Raw genomic sequence first — 16,049 nt, 5'->3', positions numbered from 1 at the left:
TGGGATAAGACCAGTGGGATACGACCAGCGGAATAAGACCAGTGGGAAACAACCAGTGGGATACGACCAGTGGGATAAGACCAGTGGGAAACAACCAGTGGGATACGACCAGCGGGATAAGACCAGTGGGATACGACCAGTGGGATACGACCGGTGGTATACGACCGGTGGGAAACGACCAGTGGGATACGACCAGTGGGATTCGACCAGTGGGAAACGACCAGTGGGATACGACCAGTGGAAAACAACCAGTGGGATAGACCAGTGGGATACGACCAGTGAAAAACAACCAGTGGGATATGACCAGTGGAAAATGACCAGTGGGAAAAGACCAGTGGGATATGACCAGTGGAAAACGACCAGTGGGATATGACCAGTGGAAAACGACCAGTGGGAAACGACCAGTGGGATACGACCAGTGGGATACGACCAGTGGCATAAGACCAGTGGTATACGACCAGTGGTATACGACCAGTGGGATACGACCAGCGGGATAAGACCAGTGGGATAAGACCAGTGGGATACGACCAGTGGGATAAGACCAGTGGGATACGACCAGCGGGATAAGACCAGTGGGAAACAACCAGTGGGATACGACCAGTGGGATAAGACCAGTGGGATACGACCAGCGGGATAAGACCAGTGGGAAACAACCAGTGGGATACGACCAGTGGTATACGACCGGTGGTATACGACCGGTGGGAAACGACCAGTGGGATACGACCAGTGGGATACGACCAGTGGGAAAACGACCAGTGGGAAACGACCAGTGGGAAACGACCAGTGGGATACGACCAGTGGAAAACGACCAGTGGGAAACGACCAGTGGGATACGACCAGTGGAAAACGACCAGTGGGAAACGACCAGTGGGAAACGACCACTGGGATATGACCAGTGGGAAACGACAAGTGGGATACGACCAGTGGAAAACGACCAGTGGGATATGACCAGTGGAAAACGACCAGTGGGATACGACCAGTGGAAAACGACCAGTGGGATATGACCAGTGGAAAACGACCAGTGGGAAACGACCAGTGGGATATCACCATTCGAAAAAGACCAGTGGGAAACGACCAGTGGGAAACGACCAGTGAGATACGACCAGTGGGATACGACCAGTGGGATAAGACCAGTGGGATACGACCAGTGGGAAACAACCAGCAGGATAAGACCAGTGGGAAACAACCAGTGGGATACGACCAGCGGGATAAGACCAGTGGGATACGACCAGTGGGATACGACCAGTGGTATTCGACCAGTGGGATACGACCAGTGGGATACGACCAGTGGGAAACGACCAGTGGGATACGACCAGTGGAAAACGACCAGTGGGATATGACCAGTGGAAAACGACCAGTGGGATACGACCAGTGGAAAACGACCAGTGGGATATGACCAGTGGAAAACGACCAGTGGGATATGACCAGTGGAAAACGACCAGTGGGATACGACCAGTGGAAAACGACCAGTGGGATACGACCAGTGGGATACGACCAGTGGGAAACGACCAGTGGGATATGACCAGTGGAAAACGACCAGTGGGAAACGACCAGTGGGATATGACCATTGGAAAACGACCAGTGGAATATGACCAGTGGAAAATGACCAGTGGGACACGACCAGTGGGAAACGACCAGTGGGATATGACCAGTGGAAAACGACCAGTGGGAAACGACCAGTGGGAAACGACAAGTGAGATACGACCAGTGGTATACGACCAGTGGGAAACAACCAGCGGGATAAGACCAGTGGAAAACAACCAGTGGGATACGACCAGCGGGATAAGACCAGTGGGATACGACCAGTGGGATACGTCCAGCTGGATATGACCAGCGGGATAAGACCAGCGGGATACGACCAGCGGGATAAGACCAGCGGGATACGACCAGCGGGATACGACCAGCGGGATAAAACCAGCGGGATAAGACAAGCAGGATAAGACCAGTGGGATACGACCAGCGGGATAAGACCAGTGGGATACGACCAGTGGGATAAGACCAGTGGGATACGCCCAGAGCTGTGTTCAAACATTATCAGAAATCTTTCAAATACTTTGAACGTTTGCTATAGCGTGCCCACAATGCCAGATGGGCTGTGTTTCACATTTTGGGACTATTCTATTGGTTGATTAAGCCAGGGAAACTTAATCAGGCAAAGATAAAGTACTTAAAATGATTATTATTTCAAATAGTATTTAAACCCAGGTTTAGATACAACCAGTGTTCAGGTCAGTGAGGGTGCCATAAAGTATTTTATTTGGTTTGGGTTGTTCTACATGTCCACCGCTGTTCCCCTGATGCTGTGAGCAGCTTCTCCTGATGAGGGGGGTGGGACGGTGGGAGGGCCGATCTACATCGGGCTCTGACAGGCTGAGTACTCCCTTTGTCCGACGTGTCACAGAGAGAGTCTCAGCAGCACAGGAGGCGTGAGTGGTGGGCAGCTTCGCCATGGTAACGGCAGGAACTATGTCGTCGCCCTGGTGACAGTGTACTTTGGCGGGGGGCGGGGGGTGGTAAGGGGGAATACATGAGAGGCTGAACAGAAAAGGAAAGTGTGTTTGTCTGTGTTTGTTGAGTGGGTTGTGATGGTTCTTCCTTTGGGGCCTGAAAAAAGTGCATGTTCTCATAAAACGGAAAATCCATATAGGAACTATAAATCATGTTATAAAGTTTGAATAGTGTATGACTGACGCTATGCTACCACTTGTCTGCTGACGCTATGCTACCACTTGTCTGCTGACGCTATGCTACCACTTGTCTGCTGACGCTATGCTACCACTTGTCTGCTGACGCTATGCTTGTCATTTGTCACACACACTGAATACACAGGAGACTCCCCAATGACCTGTTGTTGCATGTTCAGAATATTCCCTGATAGTTTTCCATGAAAACTCAACTTTGTCATGTATCTTCTACCTGGCCTTACTGACACCAAGTCCCACTGAGAGTGTTACTTTCCAGACAGCAGACCCATAGGCTGGAAAGGGACATAAACAGTAGGACCACCAAAGTGACACACAGTACTTCTCCAAATGCCACATGCCTCTAAATAAATCATATTTGATAAACAAAATGTGTTCAATCAAAATGTTTTTACTACTTTATGATTGGTAAATAAAACTGAACCTACAAAATATTTTTTTTTTGTGATTATTAGTAATTTGAGGTAGTGTGAACAGGACAAGCATTCAATATATGTGTAGGACCATTAAGTGTTGTTTGTTCCCAAACACAAATATCTCAATTGATTTCTTCATCTTTTCTAATCTGAGTGAAGATTGAGATGTAGGGAGTGGATGGGCCCGGGGGACAGACAGAGGGACAGCGGGGTATTAGGGGTCTGGATTGGAGGACGTTGGGTGGGGGTATCATCTTACATCTCCCCCAGGGAAAGCCACATGACCCTGCAGAACGGGAAAGGGAGGAAAAAAGATATTGGGCTACGGTCTGAGCACTCAATAAGAACCACATGTAGCAGAGAGGAAGAGGAGGAGGAGAGAGGGAGAGAGGAGGAGGGTGAGGGGGGCAGTGACTAAAGTCTGTCTCTGTGAGAGGAAAGAGAGTGCTGCTCTGAGCTTTCCTCACATTTTCAACAGGCTACGTGGGGGCCAGCATCTAAGAGACGAGGGAGCCCTGGGAGTGTGTGTCTGTGTGGCTAGGTCAGAGAGTGTGTGTGCCTTCTCGTCTGAGGGACAAAAGAGGAGTACAGAGATCTGTCCTATAGAAACCTCATCACTGGCCGTTGGGCTCAGGACTGGAAGAGACAGAGAGGTTCTGTCATTCTGTTGGAGGAAGAGGAGCTACACTTGTGATATTTTGATTCTGATAAAGAGGGTCAGAAGAGGAGAAAGGAGACATGTCACATGCTATCCTGAGACGAAACTCCAGCAAGCAAGGTTTGCAGAACCTCCTGAAGTGAGTAAAAACATGAAAACAGTTTTAAGGAGTACATATAGTTTGAATAGAGAAAGATAGTTAAGTATGCTGTTTTTCAGGTATGCTCGAGAAAAAAAGGTGCTCAACTCTAGTAAATTGAGTCACAGCACTATGTTGGTAGCCTGCTAGAGTACAATGCACAAGGCAGCACTCAAGTTAATGTTTATTGTGACTGTGAGACACAAGTACTGTGACAACACAACACACATGAAAAAGGGGCAATTTGGCCCAAAATACTGTATCTAATCTATGAATGGTCATCAATCACAGCTCAGTTGGTGGTTCACGTCTGGACGTGAGTCGGAGCCTGTCCTCATTTAACTCAGAACAACCTTCCTTGGCTCAGGAAATCTGCTGCTTCAATTTCTCTAAAACCCATGTTTCATCAAGAAATACAACCGCTCAGAGTATGTTTTGCACTGATCTGTTATATCTAATGCATAACATTATCCCTACAGTGGTTCCTCAACTGAACGTTATTAAGTTATGCCGTGGCCCATTGAGGTCCATTGCGGTATAGTGCCGTACCATAGCACGGCATACCTTACACTATACCGTGGTATGATGCAACTTTTAATTGAGGAACCACTGTATGTTAAACCATGCTAAACCATGTATCCATATATCCCCAGTTCTGGCTAGCCAGCCTCTCTTTAGTGAACATGTTGGTCAGATCGAGCACCAGAGAGATGGATTAGTGTACTGTAGATGTCGGTCAGAGGTAGATCCCACAGTAGCTTCCACAAATCTTCTCAGAGTAGGAGTGCTGATCTAGGATCACAGTTTTGCCTTCTAAATCTTAATGACTAAGAGGGGGGACCTGATCCTAAATCAGCACTCCTACTCTTGAGTCGCTTCATGTATACAGACCCTGGGCTTTCTCCTGTTGCTATGATTACAGGAGGGGTAATTCAATGTCCACTGCCCTGGGTCTTATCATTGTTGACAACACAACTTGGACAGGGACTGGGACTGAAGTTAATCAAATACCACTACTGACTGTTTCCTTGTTGAGATTCAATGGCCACATGGGCATTCTGTGGTTGTATTTGATTAACGTTTATAGAAAAAGTATGGATATCAGCAAACAAAGAAAGGCAAGCAACTTCAGAGGACAAACATAGGTACAAGGCGGGCTTTTCCTAATAAAACATTTTTGAAGTATTGACCTTGGGCAAATCGATGTAGTCAGAGCTAGATTTCACAAAGCCTAGTCTCATCTCCACACCGTTGGTGAAGTTCATCAGAAACTTCCTTCACCATGGAGTGGAGTTTAGTCAGCTAGGACTGAAGCGGTGCCTCTGTCACCACAGACAGACCTTTACATCAGATCTCCTTGGTTGTTTGTTTTTCCTCTCGAAGACTCTGGGGGACAGGGAGAGAGGGAGAAGGAGAGGGAGAGAGAGAGAGAGAGAGAGAGAGAGAGAGAGAGAGAGAGAGAGAGAGAGAGAGAGAGAGAGAGGGGGACAGAGATAGGGAATAAGAGAGAGAGAGAAAGAGAGAGAGCAAGAGAGAGAGAGAAGGAGAGAGAAAGAAAGAGAGAGAGAGAGAAAGAAAGAGAGAGAGATTATGAGATTGGTGCCCCAGGCTTTCGCTTCTGACTGAAACTGAGGCAAATTGGGGCTGTGAACTGTGTCAAAGGTGACAGGGGTGACATGGGCCACTCCCTTGTGAAAAGGGGCCACTTACGGGTGGCGGCATGTTAGGTATTTCCCTTTATTTTACATTTCCTTTCCCCCAGTGTTGCTCTGAGGGAGAGAGCCAGTAGTGAAAGTAAAGTGTAGGTGGTCTGTAAACCGATAGCCTCCATTTAGTGCAGGTCCAGGAATCACTCAACATTCAGATTCAGAGTGTTTAATAGTCACATGTTCAAGGTTGCAGGTGTGATTGCAGGGCACAGTGAAAATCTTAGGCTTCCAGCTTCAACTCGCAGGACTAGTGAAATAAAATAATGAAAATGGTAATAAAACAATATAAATACAAATATCACTATAACATGAAGGGGGGGGGCAATTACACAATTAAAATACGAGAGACATGAAATAACATAGAGTCAACATCTATCGAGAACCATTTCAGTCTAATTTCCAAACAGCTGATCAGTCGATTCAGAGCCTTCCCTGATTTATCAAACACAGAACACTGTTTGGGAAAGGGACCTTAAGACACTTCAACTGTCACGATTAACAAAAGAATAAGTGAAAGAGACTAAATGAATGCAGCATTCAGTCTTCACTGAGAATTCAAACTTTTGTTTTGATTGTGTATTCAAAGTGTTCCAGTTTTGTCAATGGGAGAAGAAAGACAGGCTTGAGGATTTCCGGTGGAGCAGAGCAGGTGTGGTTTATGAAACAGCTGAGAGTTGAGGCTTAGGCACTTAGGCTGCTCAGAGGGTGTGGAAAGTTAGGAGGTGGGTAGAAGGCCCTTTATCCAATGTTTTTAGGGAACAGTCATAAATACTATACAGCCAGGCCTGGGGGGGGGGGGGGTGCATCAGAACTGTGTGCCCACGAGACACTTGGGCAAATCCTCAGTGCAGATGGTCCCACTGGGAAAGTGGAGAGAGATGGATGACATCAGCTTCAGACAGACACTCCTCCATCCCAACCTTAGTGTCTGATAATGCCAAACCTCTCACACGCTTGTCTACATGTTCTGTTGCCTAAGAGTTCTTATAAAGTGAGTCCCATCCCATCATTAGAAAGTATATGACAATGCCAAACCCTTGGAAGTGTTTATTATTTGTTTACTGTAACAAAAATATGGTTTACAGTTTGTTCATGATCCTTCATCCTCTTGATTAAATGTTATGTTGCCTCAGATTTACTATTAAGTGAGTCAGAAATACTGATGCTAGAAGCCGAACAAACTCACATTTTAGTCTTATTATTGGTGAAAAGCACCCTTACACTAAGCAGTGAAACTGTCCCAAACTTCAGCTTCTACCAAGAGGAGGTATTTACAGTAAAACCACATTAAAACCTCCAAGAGCGCTGTGTCGATACGAATAAAAACAAACAGAACAAAAATGGAAACAATCTCAGAAAAATCCTGGGCCTCTAAACATGTTTTATCTGATGTTGTGCCATTCATTTGAATGGGTCAAGGAAAGAATGTGAGGTGGATCTGTTTTGAATGAAGTCAGAGAGAGACATATATAGAGACAGAGAGAGACAGAGAGAAACATGGAGAGAGAAAGAGAGTGAGAGAAAGATGGAGAGAGAAAGAGAGGGTGAGAGAGAGAGAGAGAAAGAGAAAGAGAGAGAGCTTTTCTCTTTTCTGTCTTCTTCATCTCTGATCCTCCATCACGCAGAGGTTTGTGATGATGTCATTCACAAGGCATCCAGGGAAGCGTCAAGCAGAGCAAGCCTGTCTGTTTTGTGCACCCTTCTGCTAGCCTGCATTAATGCACACACACTCATACACAGACCCACCCCACCTTGGCCTGTTCACCCCTATGCTAGCCTGCGTCTATATTGTCTATATGTAGACTATGTGTAAATGTATATTTTGTCTATTGCAGGCAGCACCATTTCGCAAAGATAAATTCTGGGTATATTAAAATTTCCTTGATGAATAAAGGCAATTCTGATTCTGATCAATACAGGCACATTAATACTACAGGCCCACCCACCTCAGCCTGTGACCTCGGTGGACCAGGTGTTCTCTGTTTACGATAGGGGGGAGAGATAAGAGACAGAGGAATGTGGTGGGCTTTGACAGTTGACTGAAGGGGCAATGAACTCTGACTATGTCCCAAATGGCACCCTGTTCCCTATATACAGTGAACTATGTTTGACCAGGGTTCTCCGTTGCCCTTGCCCTGGTGTGCCTTACCAAATGTTGTCGGCTTTTGGAGGGCAGCAGGGGAAAGCAAACACCCAGGTGTTTCCCTCTCCAGAGATCACTCTCTTTAGAGCAGGAAGGGAAAGAGGTGATCGACAGACTGGCTTTCTGACAGTTATCTCTCCTGCCTTGGTCAGTTAAGATCCTATAGGATAAGATAGACTTAGTGGTGGATGGATTTTATCTCTATCGGTCTCACCATGGACTTAAAACCATCAAATCCCACACAGTGAGATAAGATGAAGTGCAAATGGATTCACCAGACCTGCTCATTGAACAGCTTTATCAGGGTATTCCATGCTGTTGAGACCAACACCGCATTAACACGCTTTATGTTGGTGTTTGCTTTATTTTGGCAGTTACCTGTGTGTAATGAGCTTTGACTAAAGCCCGTAGGTAAACAAACCAAAAGGGCCCTGGGGTTCCCAGACTGTAGTAAATGAGCTGTGCTCCATTTGGGCTCTGCACGGGGGGCAGTCGAGAGCCATAACATGGCGATTAGTGATTACTGTCTACTCTACTGGCTTACAGGAGGAGCCCAGGCAGGCCTGTGTCCATGACAACCAGAGGAGGCTTGTGGGATGAGCGATAGGAGGACAGGCTCATTGTAATGGTTGGAATGGAATAGATGGAACAGTCAAACATGTGGTTTCCCTATTTGATGCGTTTGATACCGTTCCGTTTATTCCATTCCAGCCAATACAATGAGCCCGTCCTCCTATATCTCCTCTCACCAGCCTCCTCTGATGGCAATGCAGTCAGATTGCCTGGCAGTCACCTCCATGGTCATAGTTCATCCTCCCCAGGTGTGTAAACGTCTACCATAAACATGTTGCATTTCACTGAAAATGACCAGCCATTTTGGATGATGTGGCATTCATAGTAGACTTTCATTCGTTTGAGTAGAGACACATAAGGCTACAGCTGACTTGGTTTTAATCTGTAGTTCAAGTTAGGTCATGGCAGTGTGAATTGGCAAAAGCTCCTCTCAGTTAGTGACTTGTTCACCCGATTCTTGGAAAAGTAATCTCCTCAGTATCGTCAACAACATAGTATTGTGTCTGGCTGATGTAATGGCGTCCACATAGCAACTGTTCAAACTTGTTTCATGACAACCATGACATCATCCTGGACATTTTTCACAGCACCCTCTCTTCAGTGTCTGTCTGCTTGGCTTTTAATAGAGGGAGGAAACCATGTTATTATATAATCATTCAGCGAGTAGCGAAGAGCTAAACAAGTGTTCTAAACCTTTTTAACTTTAAGATAATAATGACTGTGGTTTCCTGTGAAATACTTACTTTCTTACCTAATGCATCTCTAGTCAAGTATTACGTACAACGGTCAAGCAAAGGGTGTGTGTGTGTGTGTGTGTGTGTGTGTGTGTGTGTACATGTAAGTGCTACACAACAGAAGGAATATATGGCTCGGTCATAATTTGGGCTCAGATTTTCACAGTGTGGCAGGAAACCTGCTGTGTCACAGTGAGATGTTAGAGGTCACCTCTCTTCCTGTACTCCATTGATCTTTGTGATCTCCGGGTGGCCAGTCAATCATCTTTAACAGCCAGGTGTCAAACCTAACACGGGAGTCAGAGATGGGGAATGAACTACCAGAGGGGTTCACATTTTGTTCCATAATCATTCCAACCCTCAGTGCATTTGAAGGCTTTATTTCTGGGGTAGCTCATGTCATTAACTTCCAGAGCAAAATTCAGTCAGGCTGCCTGCAACCCACACTATGCTAACCAAATACAGTACATTATCATCAAACATGGTTATTGCTTGTGATCCCCTGACTGCTGTTTAGACCGTCAAACTTCTCCAAATATCTGAACCTCCAGTCTGAAACCCAGGAGTGGCCTTTTTCTGGTAAGTTTGTTGATGGCCTATGCTCTAGGAGGAATAAAATCCCTAAGTAAGTAAGATTTGTTATGGTCCCTCATATCCTCAAGAAGTTCTACAGCTGCACCATCGAGAGCATCTTGACTGGCTGCATCACTGCCTGGTATGGCAACTGCACCGCCCTTGACTACAGAGGGTGGTGGGGATGGCCCAGTACAGAGCCTTCAGAAAGTATTCACACCCTTTGACTTTTTCCACATTTTGTTGTGTTACAGCCTGAATTTCAAATGGATTCAATTGAGATTTTGTGTCACTGGCCTACACACAATACCTCCATAATGTCAAAGTGGAATTATGTTTTTAGAAATGTTTACAAATTAATTTAAAAAAAGAATGAAAATGAATGAAAAGCTGAAATGTCTTGAGTCAATAAGTATACAACCCTTTTGTAATGGCAAGCCTAAATAAATGAATACAATTATCTGTAAGGTCCCTCAGTCGAGCAGTGCATTTCAAACTCAGATTCAATCACAAAGACCAGGGAGGTTTTCCAATGCCTCGCAAAGAAGGGGTAAAAGTGAAAAATAAACAGATATTGAATATCCCTTTGAGCATGGCAAAGTGATTAATTACACTTTGGATGGTGTATCAATACACCAAGTCATTACAAAGATACAGGCGCCCTACCTAACTCAGTTGCCTGAGACGAAGGAACTCAGGGATTTCATCATGGTGACTTTAAAACAGTTACAGAGTTTAATGGCTGTGATAGGAGAAAATTGAAGATGGATCAACAATATTGTAGTTACTCCACAATACTAACCTAATTGAAAAGAAGGAAGCTTGTACAGTATATATATTCCAAAATAATAAAGCCCTAAAGTAAAACTGCAAAAAATGTGGCAAAGAAATTAACTTTATGTCCTGATAGAAAGCATTATGTTTATGGCAAATCCAAAACAACACACAACTGATTACTCCTCTTCATATTTTCAAGCATGGTGGTGGCTGCATCATGCTGTGGTTATGCTTGTCATAAGTTTATTTAGGCGGATAAAAATAAAGCACAGGTAAAATCCTAGAGGAAATTCTGGTTCAGTCTGCTTTCCACCAGACACCGGGAGACAAATTAATCTTTCAGCAGGACAATAACCTAAAACACAAGGCCAAATCTACACTGGAGTGGAGTTGCTTACAAGATGACCTGAATGTTCCTGGCTGACCTTGTTACAGTTTTGACTTAAATTTGCTTGAAAATCTATGGCAAGACTTGAAAATGGCTGTCTAGCAATGATCAACAACCAATTTGACAGAGCTTGAAGAATTTTTGCAAATATTGTACAATTCAGGTGTGCAAAGCTCTCAGAAACTTTCCCAGAAAAACTCACAGCTGTAATCACTGCCAAATGTGACTGTAATCTATTGCTTACTTATCTAATGAATATATATTCATGTTTATTTTTCATGAATTTTATACAAATGTTAGAATTTTTCTTCCACTTTGACAATACATAGTATTTTGTGTAGATCAGTGACAAAAAAATTGCAATCAATTTTAATCCCACTTTGTTAAAACAATTTTGGGGGGTTGGGGGGTATGAATACTTCTTGAAGGCACTGTACATATCTACCTCAAATACCTCATACCCCTGCACATTGATATGGTATTGGTACTCCTTGTATATAGCTTCATTCTTGTGTGGTATATTTCCTCATGTGTTTTTCATTTTCTTATTTAACTCTGCATTATTGGGAAAGAGCTTGTAAGTAAACATTTCACTGTATTCGGTGCATGTGATATATAAAATGTGATTTCATAAGTAAATAAGTCGGTCAGAAAGGTGAAGCTTCTGGCAGTTCCCACTCCAAGAACTCTGCTAATCACACTCCCCTGTGACACACAACACCGACCCATCTGGTCTGGAGAGGCAGTTGTCTGTTTGTTTTCAGTTTTGTGTGGAGACAACAGTGGCATGCTCAGGCTTGCTCTAGTGTGAATTTACAAAGGGGCAAAACAACCCCAAATAAATCCTCTTAACAGTCTAACTGTCGGAATCTGGCTCTTTGGCCCTGCGGCTTTTGAACATTATTTAGAGGAAGTCGAGATTAGATGTTGTTACAATTGTCAGGAAAGGCAACATAAGCCCCAATGTAAACCAGATTCTTTGGCGTGTCTTTCCTCACGGCTATTCCCCCCCCACCTCCCACGGTTGCAGATCCACGGGGTGAGAAAATGGGTCTCTTAGATTAGGTTTAAACAAGGACAGATTTAGACTGAGTGAAAGAGGATGACAAAGAAAGAAAGGCCATCTATAATCCAGTCACCAACAGATTAATGACATCATCATCTGAGTCAGACGTTTGACTGGTGCCAAGAATGAGATAATCCCATAATGCAAATTAAAGGAAAAAGAATGATTGGGTAAGAAGATATTAAGTCCAACTGCCACGTCCTCTAATACCATACCAACTGGGATGGTGTGCCTGCGTTCTTGTCTCCACAATGGTTGTGTTGTGTCAACATTTCTGAGGAGACAAAGTCAAAAATTGTCCTTCGTGTCACAATTGACATATCAAATGTGTTATACATCAGTTTTTCAACCCGTCCGTGAAGTCGCCTTTGTGAAACCATGACAATACTTCCTGGTTCATCCATCACTCAGTGGTGTTGGGCACTTGGTTATCAGCTCATTTTCCCCTGGCCACCAGTTCTGATTGTGAAGGAAACCAACATTGAAAATAGTGGAACGTATCTGGGTAACCTAGATCCAGCTGTGCTCTGACCCTTTCACCCCCCCTCCCTTTCACACCACCCCATATAAAGGTCCATGTAAGTGGGATGGTCTGTAAAACCCTGTGATTAGCGGTGGGGGTGTGGGGGGTGATTTTACGGACCATCCCACCTACATGGACCTTTATATGGGGTGTTGTGAAAGGGAGAGTCACTGAAGCAGATGGCCTCAGATGGTGGTAACACACACGGCCCGGGGCCTGGGACACATTAGCCCTAATTAGTGACCTGAGACTGCCTTAATTGACCCAGAAGCCAAATGGATGTGAGTGTTGTCATTTGACACCCTGACACACAGATGGAACCTATTGACCAGGCAGTTCTCCTGCATTCACCCTTATAGGCTCATACCATGGCCCTCGCTAGCTACACAGCAGAGACGTACAGCAGACAAGTCAGTAAGTGCTGTAAACTATCTGCTCATTACATTGAAAAATAGATGTCTTGAACTTCCTACATTTAGGCTGAGGCTACAAAACAGAGAAACAGTACAGCTGACAAGGCCATAAGTGCTGGGGAATCTGCTCTTCATAAATACAGAAAAATAGATGTCATGCACTTCCAGGAAACATTTAAATGTCTATATTAGTGAGGATGCACTTTGAACCCTTTTTGAATCCCAAGGGGAGTTTGGTTTAGTCTGCCGCGGAGGAAGTGGTTTACACAGTTGTGATAAATGTGTTGTTGCAGTAAAATGCAAACATGAGTAGAACCACATGCGTGTGTATGTTTACTAGTGAGATAAACACAGGGGGATGCCGTAGACTTTCCGATGTTCTGTTGGGATGTCATCGCTTATCCGTGACGAGCTGAATGTTAGGAGGTCTGAGGCAGATGTTCTCCTGGCATTCTCTCCCAGAACTCTCCCTTCTCCAGGAATTAACAGGCCATTGTTTTTTAAACATCTTCTTGGGAGAGCCCAGGACGATGACTCATGGGATCCAACCATGTCGGGCACAAAAAACTCAAAGACACATGGGGGTGAAAACCATTTCTCATTAAGGTTCTAAAGCTATCGCCTGGGATTTTGAAAGCTGTTCAATGGTCATTACAATTCTTAGTATATTTCTTCCTTAGCCTCATCTCTCAAGTGGAGGCGACCCATTTTGTTATTTTACAAATCACAGACTGTAGCTTTAAACAATATATCTTCACTCCGTCTCTCTCCCCACAGAATAACCGCCCAGAGGAGCGTCGAGGATGCAGAGGAGGTGGAGCGAGAGCGTCGGCGGAGGGCCCGGGAGTCCTTCCGCAGTATGGGCAGCAGCAGTACCTTGGGCCCTGGAGGCCCCTCACTGGACAATGGGGCCTTGGCGGAGGACGGCCTGTAAGTACCCAAGTACTATACTATGACTCATCAAGCATGATAATGGGGTTATTCAACCTTGTAGATCAGGCATGACTCATTTCCTATCATCCCTGTCCCACAACCAAACATTACTCACTGAGCCACCAGGGTTGGGCTCAATTCGAATTGAAGACAGTCAATTCAGGAAACAAACTAAAATTACAATTCAATTATCAAAGAAATTGCATTTATTTTCAATGTCTTCTCAATAAACTGAAAATTAGAAACTATTTATTTCAAAAGTATTTACATTTCTGAATGTTAAATTCAAATCACTTCCTAAATTGACTGCCTTCAATTTGAATGGAGCCCAACCTTGTGACCCACTCATTCAGGTCACATCTCCCACATCCAAACTACAGTTTCTCTATTATGTTTTGTCTTGCGCTGAAGCAGCTGATATAATGATTTATATGAAGGGCTGTTTGTCAGATTTCCTGGCTGTGGAGCCAGGTAGCGTAGTGGTTAAGAGTGTTGGGCCAGTAATTGAAAGGTCAGTGGTTCAAATCCTGAGCTGACTAGGTGAAGAATCTGTCAATGTTCCCCTTGAGCAAGGCTCTTAACCCTAAATGCTTATGTAAGTTGCTCTGGATAAGAGTATCTGCTAAATTACTAAAATGCAATAATACCATGGGTGTTCTACTGGGATAGTTACTTCCCCTTGTTTGCTATACATTCAGTTGTTTATGGGTTGGCTCCACTATCCTGAGGATGTGTGGTTACAAAAACTAAATATTTCCTTAAGGAAAAGCCACTAATCTCCACATGCCTCCCTTTCTCTCTCTCTTTCTCTCCCTCACACATTCATTCTCTCACTCTATTCTCTCTCTCTACCTTACTGGTTGATTCACTCTCCATGCGAAGAAGAACACACAGCTGCATTTCTCATTACAGCACCTCAGAAGAATGTTTACAACAGAGCATCTTGGGAAACTACTACTATCATGGCCCTTAGCATAACTGCCACACTTTCTCCAAGGGGGAGCAGAAAGAACAAAAACAGCCCTAGATCATGACAATGCCTCCACGTTTTTAAACCGTAATGAGTGACTTGACATGAGATATAGTCACAACACTCAGTGTAGTCTGTAATTTTGGATTGATCATAAAACAGGCATAGTAACATTTCCAAACTGTTTCAAGGACTCACTGTTTCCTCTTTATCCCTAAGGGGGATAAATTATAGATGATACAGTGGAATAATAGTTCAGAAGACCAAACGTCAAAACAATTTTGAACACTGGTTTGGGGTTTGCTGTTATTTGATCTCTCTGTCGTTGACTGCGTACTGCTCTCTCAACAATGTAATTGCCAGCCGAGATTCAGACCAGGTTCCTTCCTCTTCGTTTTCAAAGTCATTACAGTAACATGACATATCAGAGCCATTACACAAATATTCCTTTCCAACAGGTGCCTGTGGTTTGTTACCAGAGCGCTTTTGGTGTCAGAACTAACCACTTCATAACAACATCTGCATGACTAAACACCTGAAGAATCCAACCACCACAATTACTGCTCAGTATTCCTAATTGTCCAATATATATATATATATATATATATATATATATATAATTTGGACAATTAGGAATAATGAGCAGTAATTGTGGTGGTTGTTATGAAGTATATATATAAACTACCATCTGGAAACACCAATTTACTTTAGTAGCTAACCTACTTAATCAGAATTGGAATGCCTGGAGGGAGCATTCCGTTCAGCCAGCTCCTGCGAAGATGAAACAGACTTTCATTTCAGGACTGTTTTAATGAATGGGGGGGTAGAGAAAATAGAGGTGTAGAGAGAGAGAAAATAGAGGTGTAGAGAGAGAGAGAGAGAGAGAGAGAGAGAGAGAGAGAGAGAGAGAGAGAGAGAGAGAGAGAGAGAGAGAGAGAGAGAGAGAAAGAGAGAGAAAGGGAGAGAGCGAGAGAGAGAGAAAGATAGAGAAAGGGAGAGAGAGAGAGAGAAAGAGATAAAGGGAGAGAGAGAGAGAAAGAGAGAGAAAGGGAGAGAGAGAGAGAGGTGCGCTGCTAATCTGTTCATCGTTAAAGATAGAATTCTTTACTCTACCTGGTAATTGATAGAAGGTTCATGGATTTGTTCAGCCAGGTGCAGATGTTCGGACTAACCTGTGAAGTTTAAACAGTGAAATACTCTGTGGTAAGCAAGTAAATGTCCTGTGATCGTGTTGTATGAAAGCATGTTTTATGCGGTGTTGTATGCGACACTGGGTAAGTCTAGAGGCAGGTGTTGTGCGATGACTACGGTTATGTTGTATGAAAGCACGAC

General features: G+C 44.2%; 1 protein-coding gene across 5 annotated transcripts in view; it reads left to right on the top strand.

The window, feature by feature from the left end:
• Positions 1–3,524: 3,524 nt before the first annotated feature.
• LOC106584524 (non-muscle caldesmon) overlaps positions 3,525–16,049 on the top strand; it is a 41,120-nt gene continuing 28,595 nt past the window's right edge. Inside the window, exons 1-2 of one of the 5 annotated variants that reach the window (XM_014169925.2) lie at positions 3,525–3,915; positions 13,592–13,744. In XM_014169925.2, the coding sequence (XP_014025400.2) occupies positions 3,857–3,915; positions 13,592–13,744 (212 nt within the window). In that variant the 5' untranslated portion in view covers positions 3,525–3,856. The remainder of the gene's footprint in view (positions 3,916–13,591; positions 13,745–16,049) is intronic. The other 4 variants (XM_014169923.2, XM_014169926.2, XM_014169927.2 and 1 more) reach the window with 4 other exon arrangements.

This window comes from Salmo salar, chromosome ssa23 (genome assembly GCF_905237065.1).
Source record: "Salmo salar chromosome ssa23, Ssal_v3.1, whole genome shotgun sequence".
In the NCBI taxonomy this organism is placed as follows: Eukaryota; Metazoa; Chordata; class Actinopteri; order Salmoniformes; family Salmonidae; genus Salmo; species Salmo salar.
This window is presented reverse-complemented; position numbering and strand designations above follow the sequence as displayed.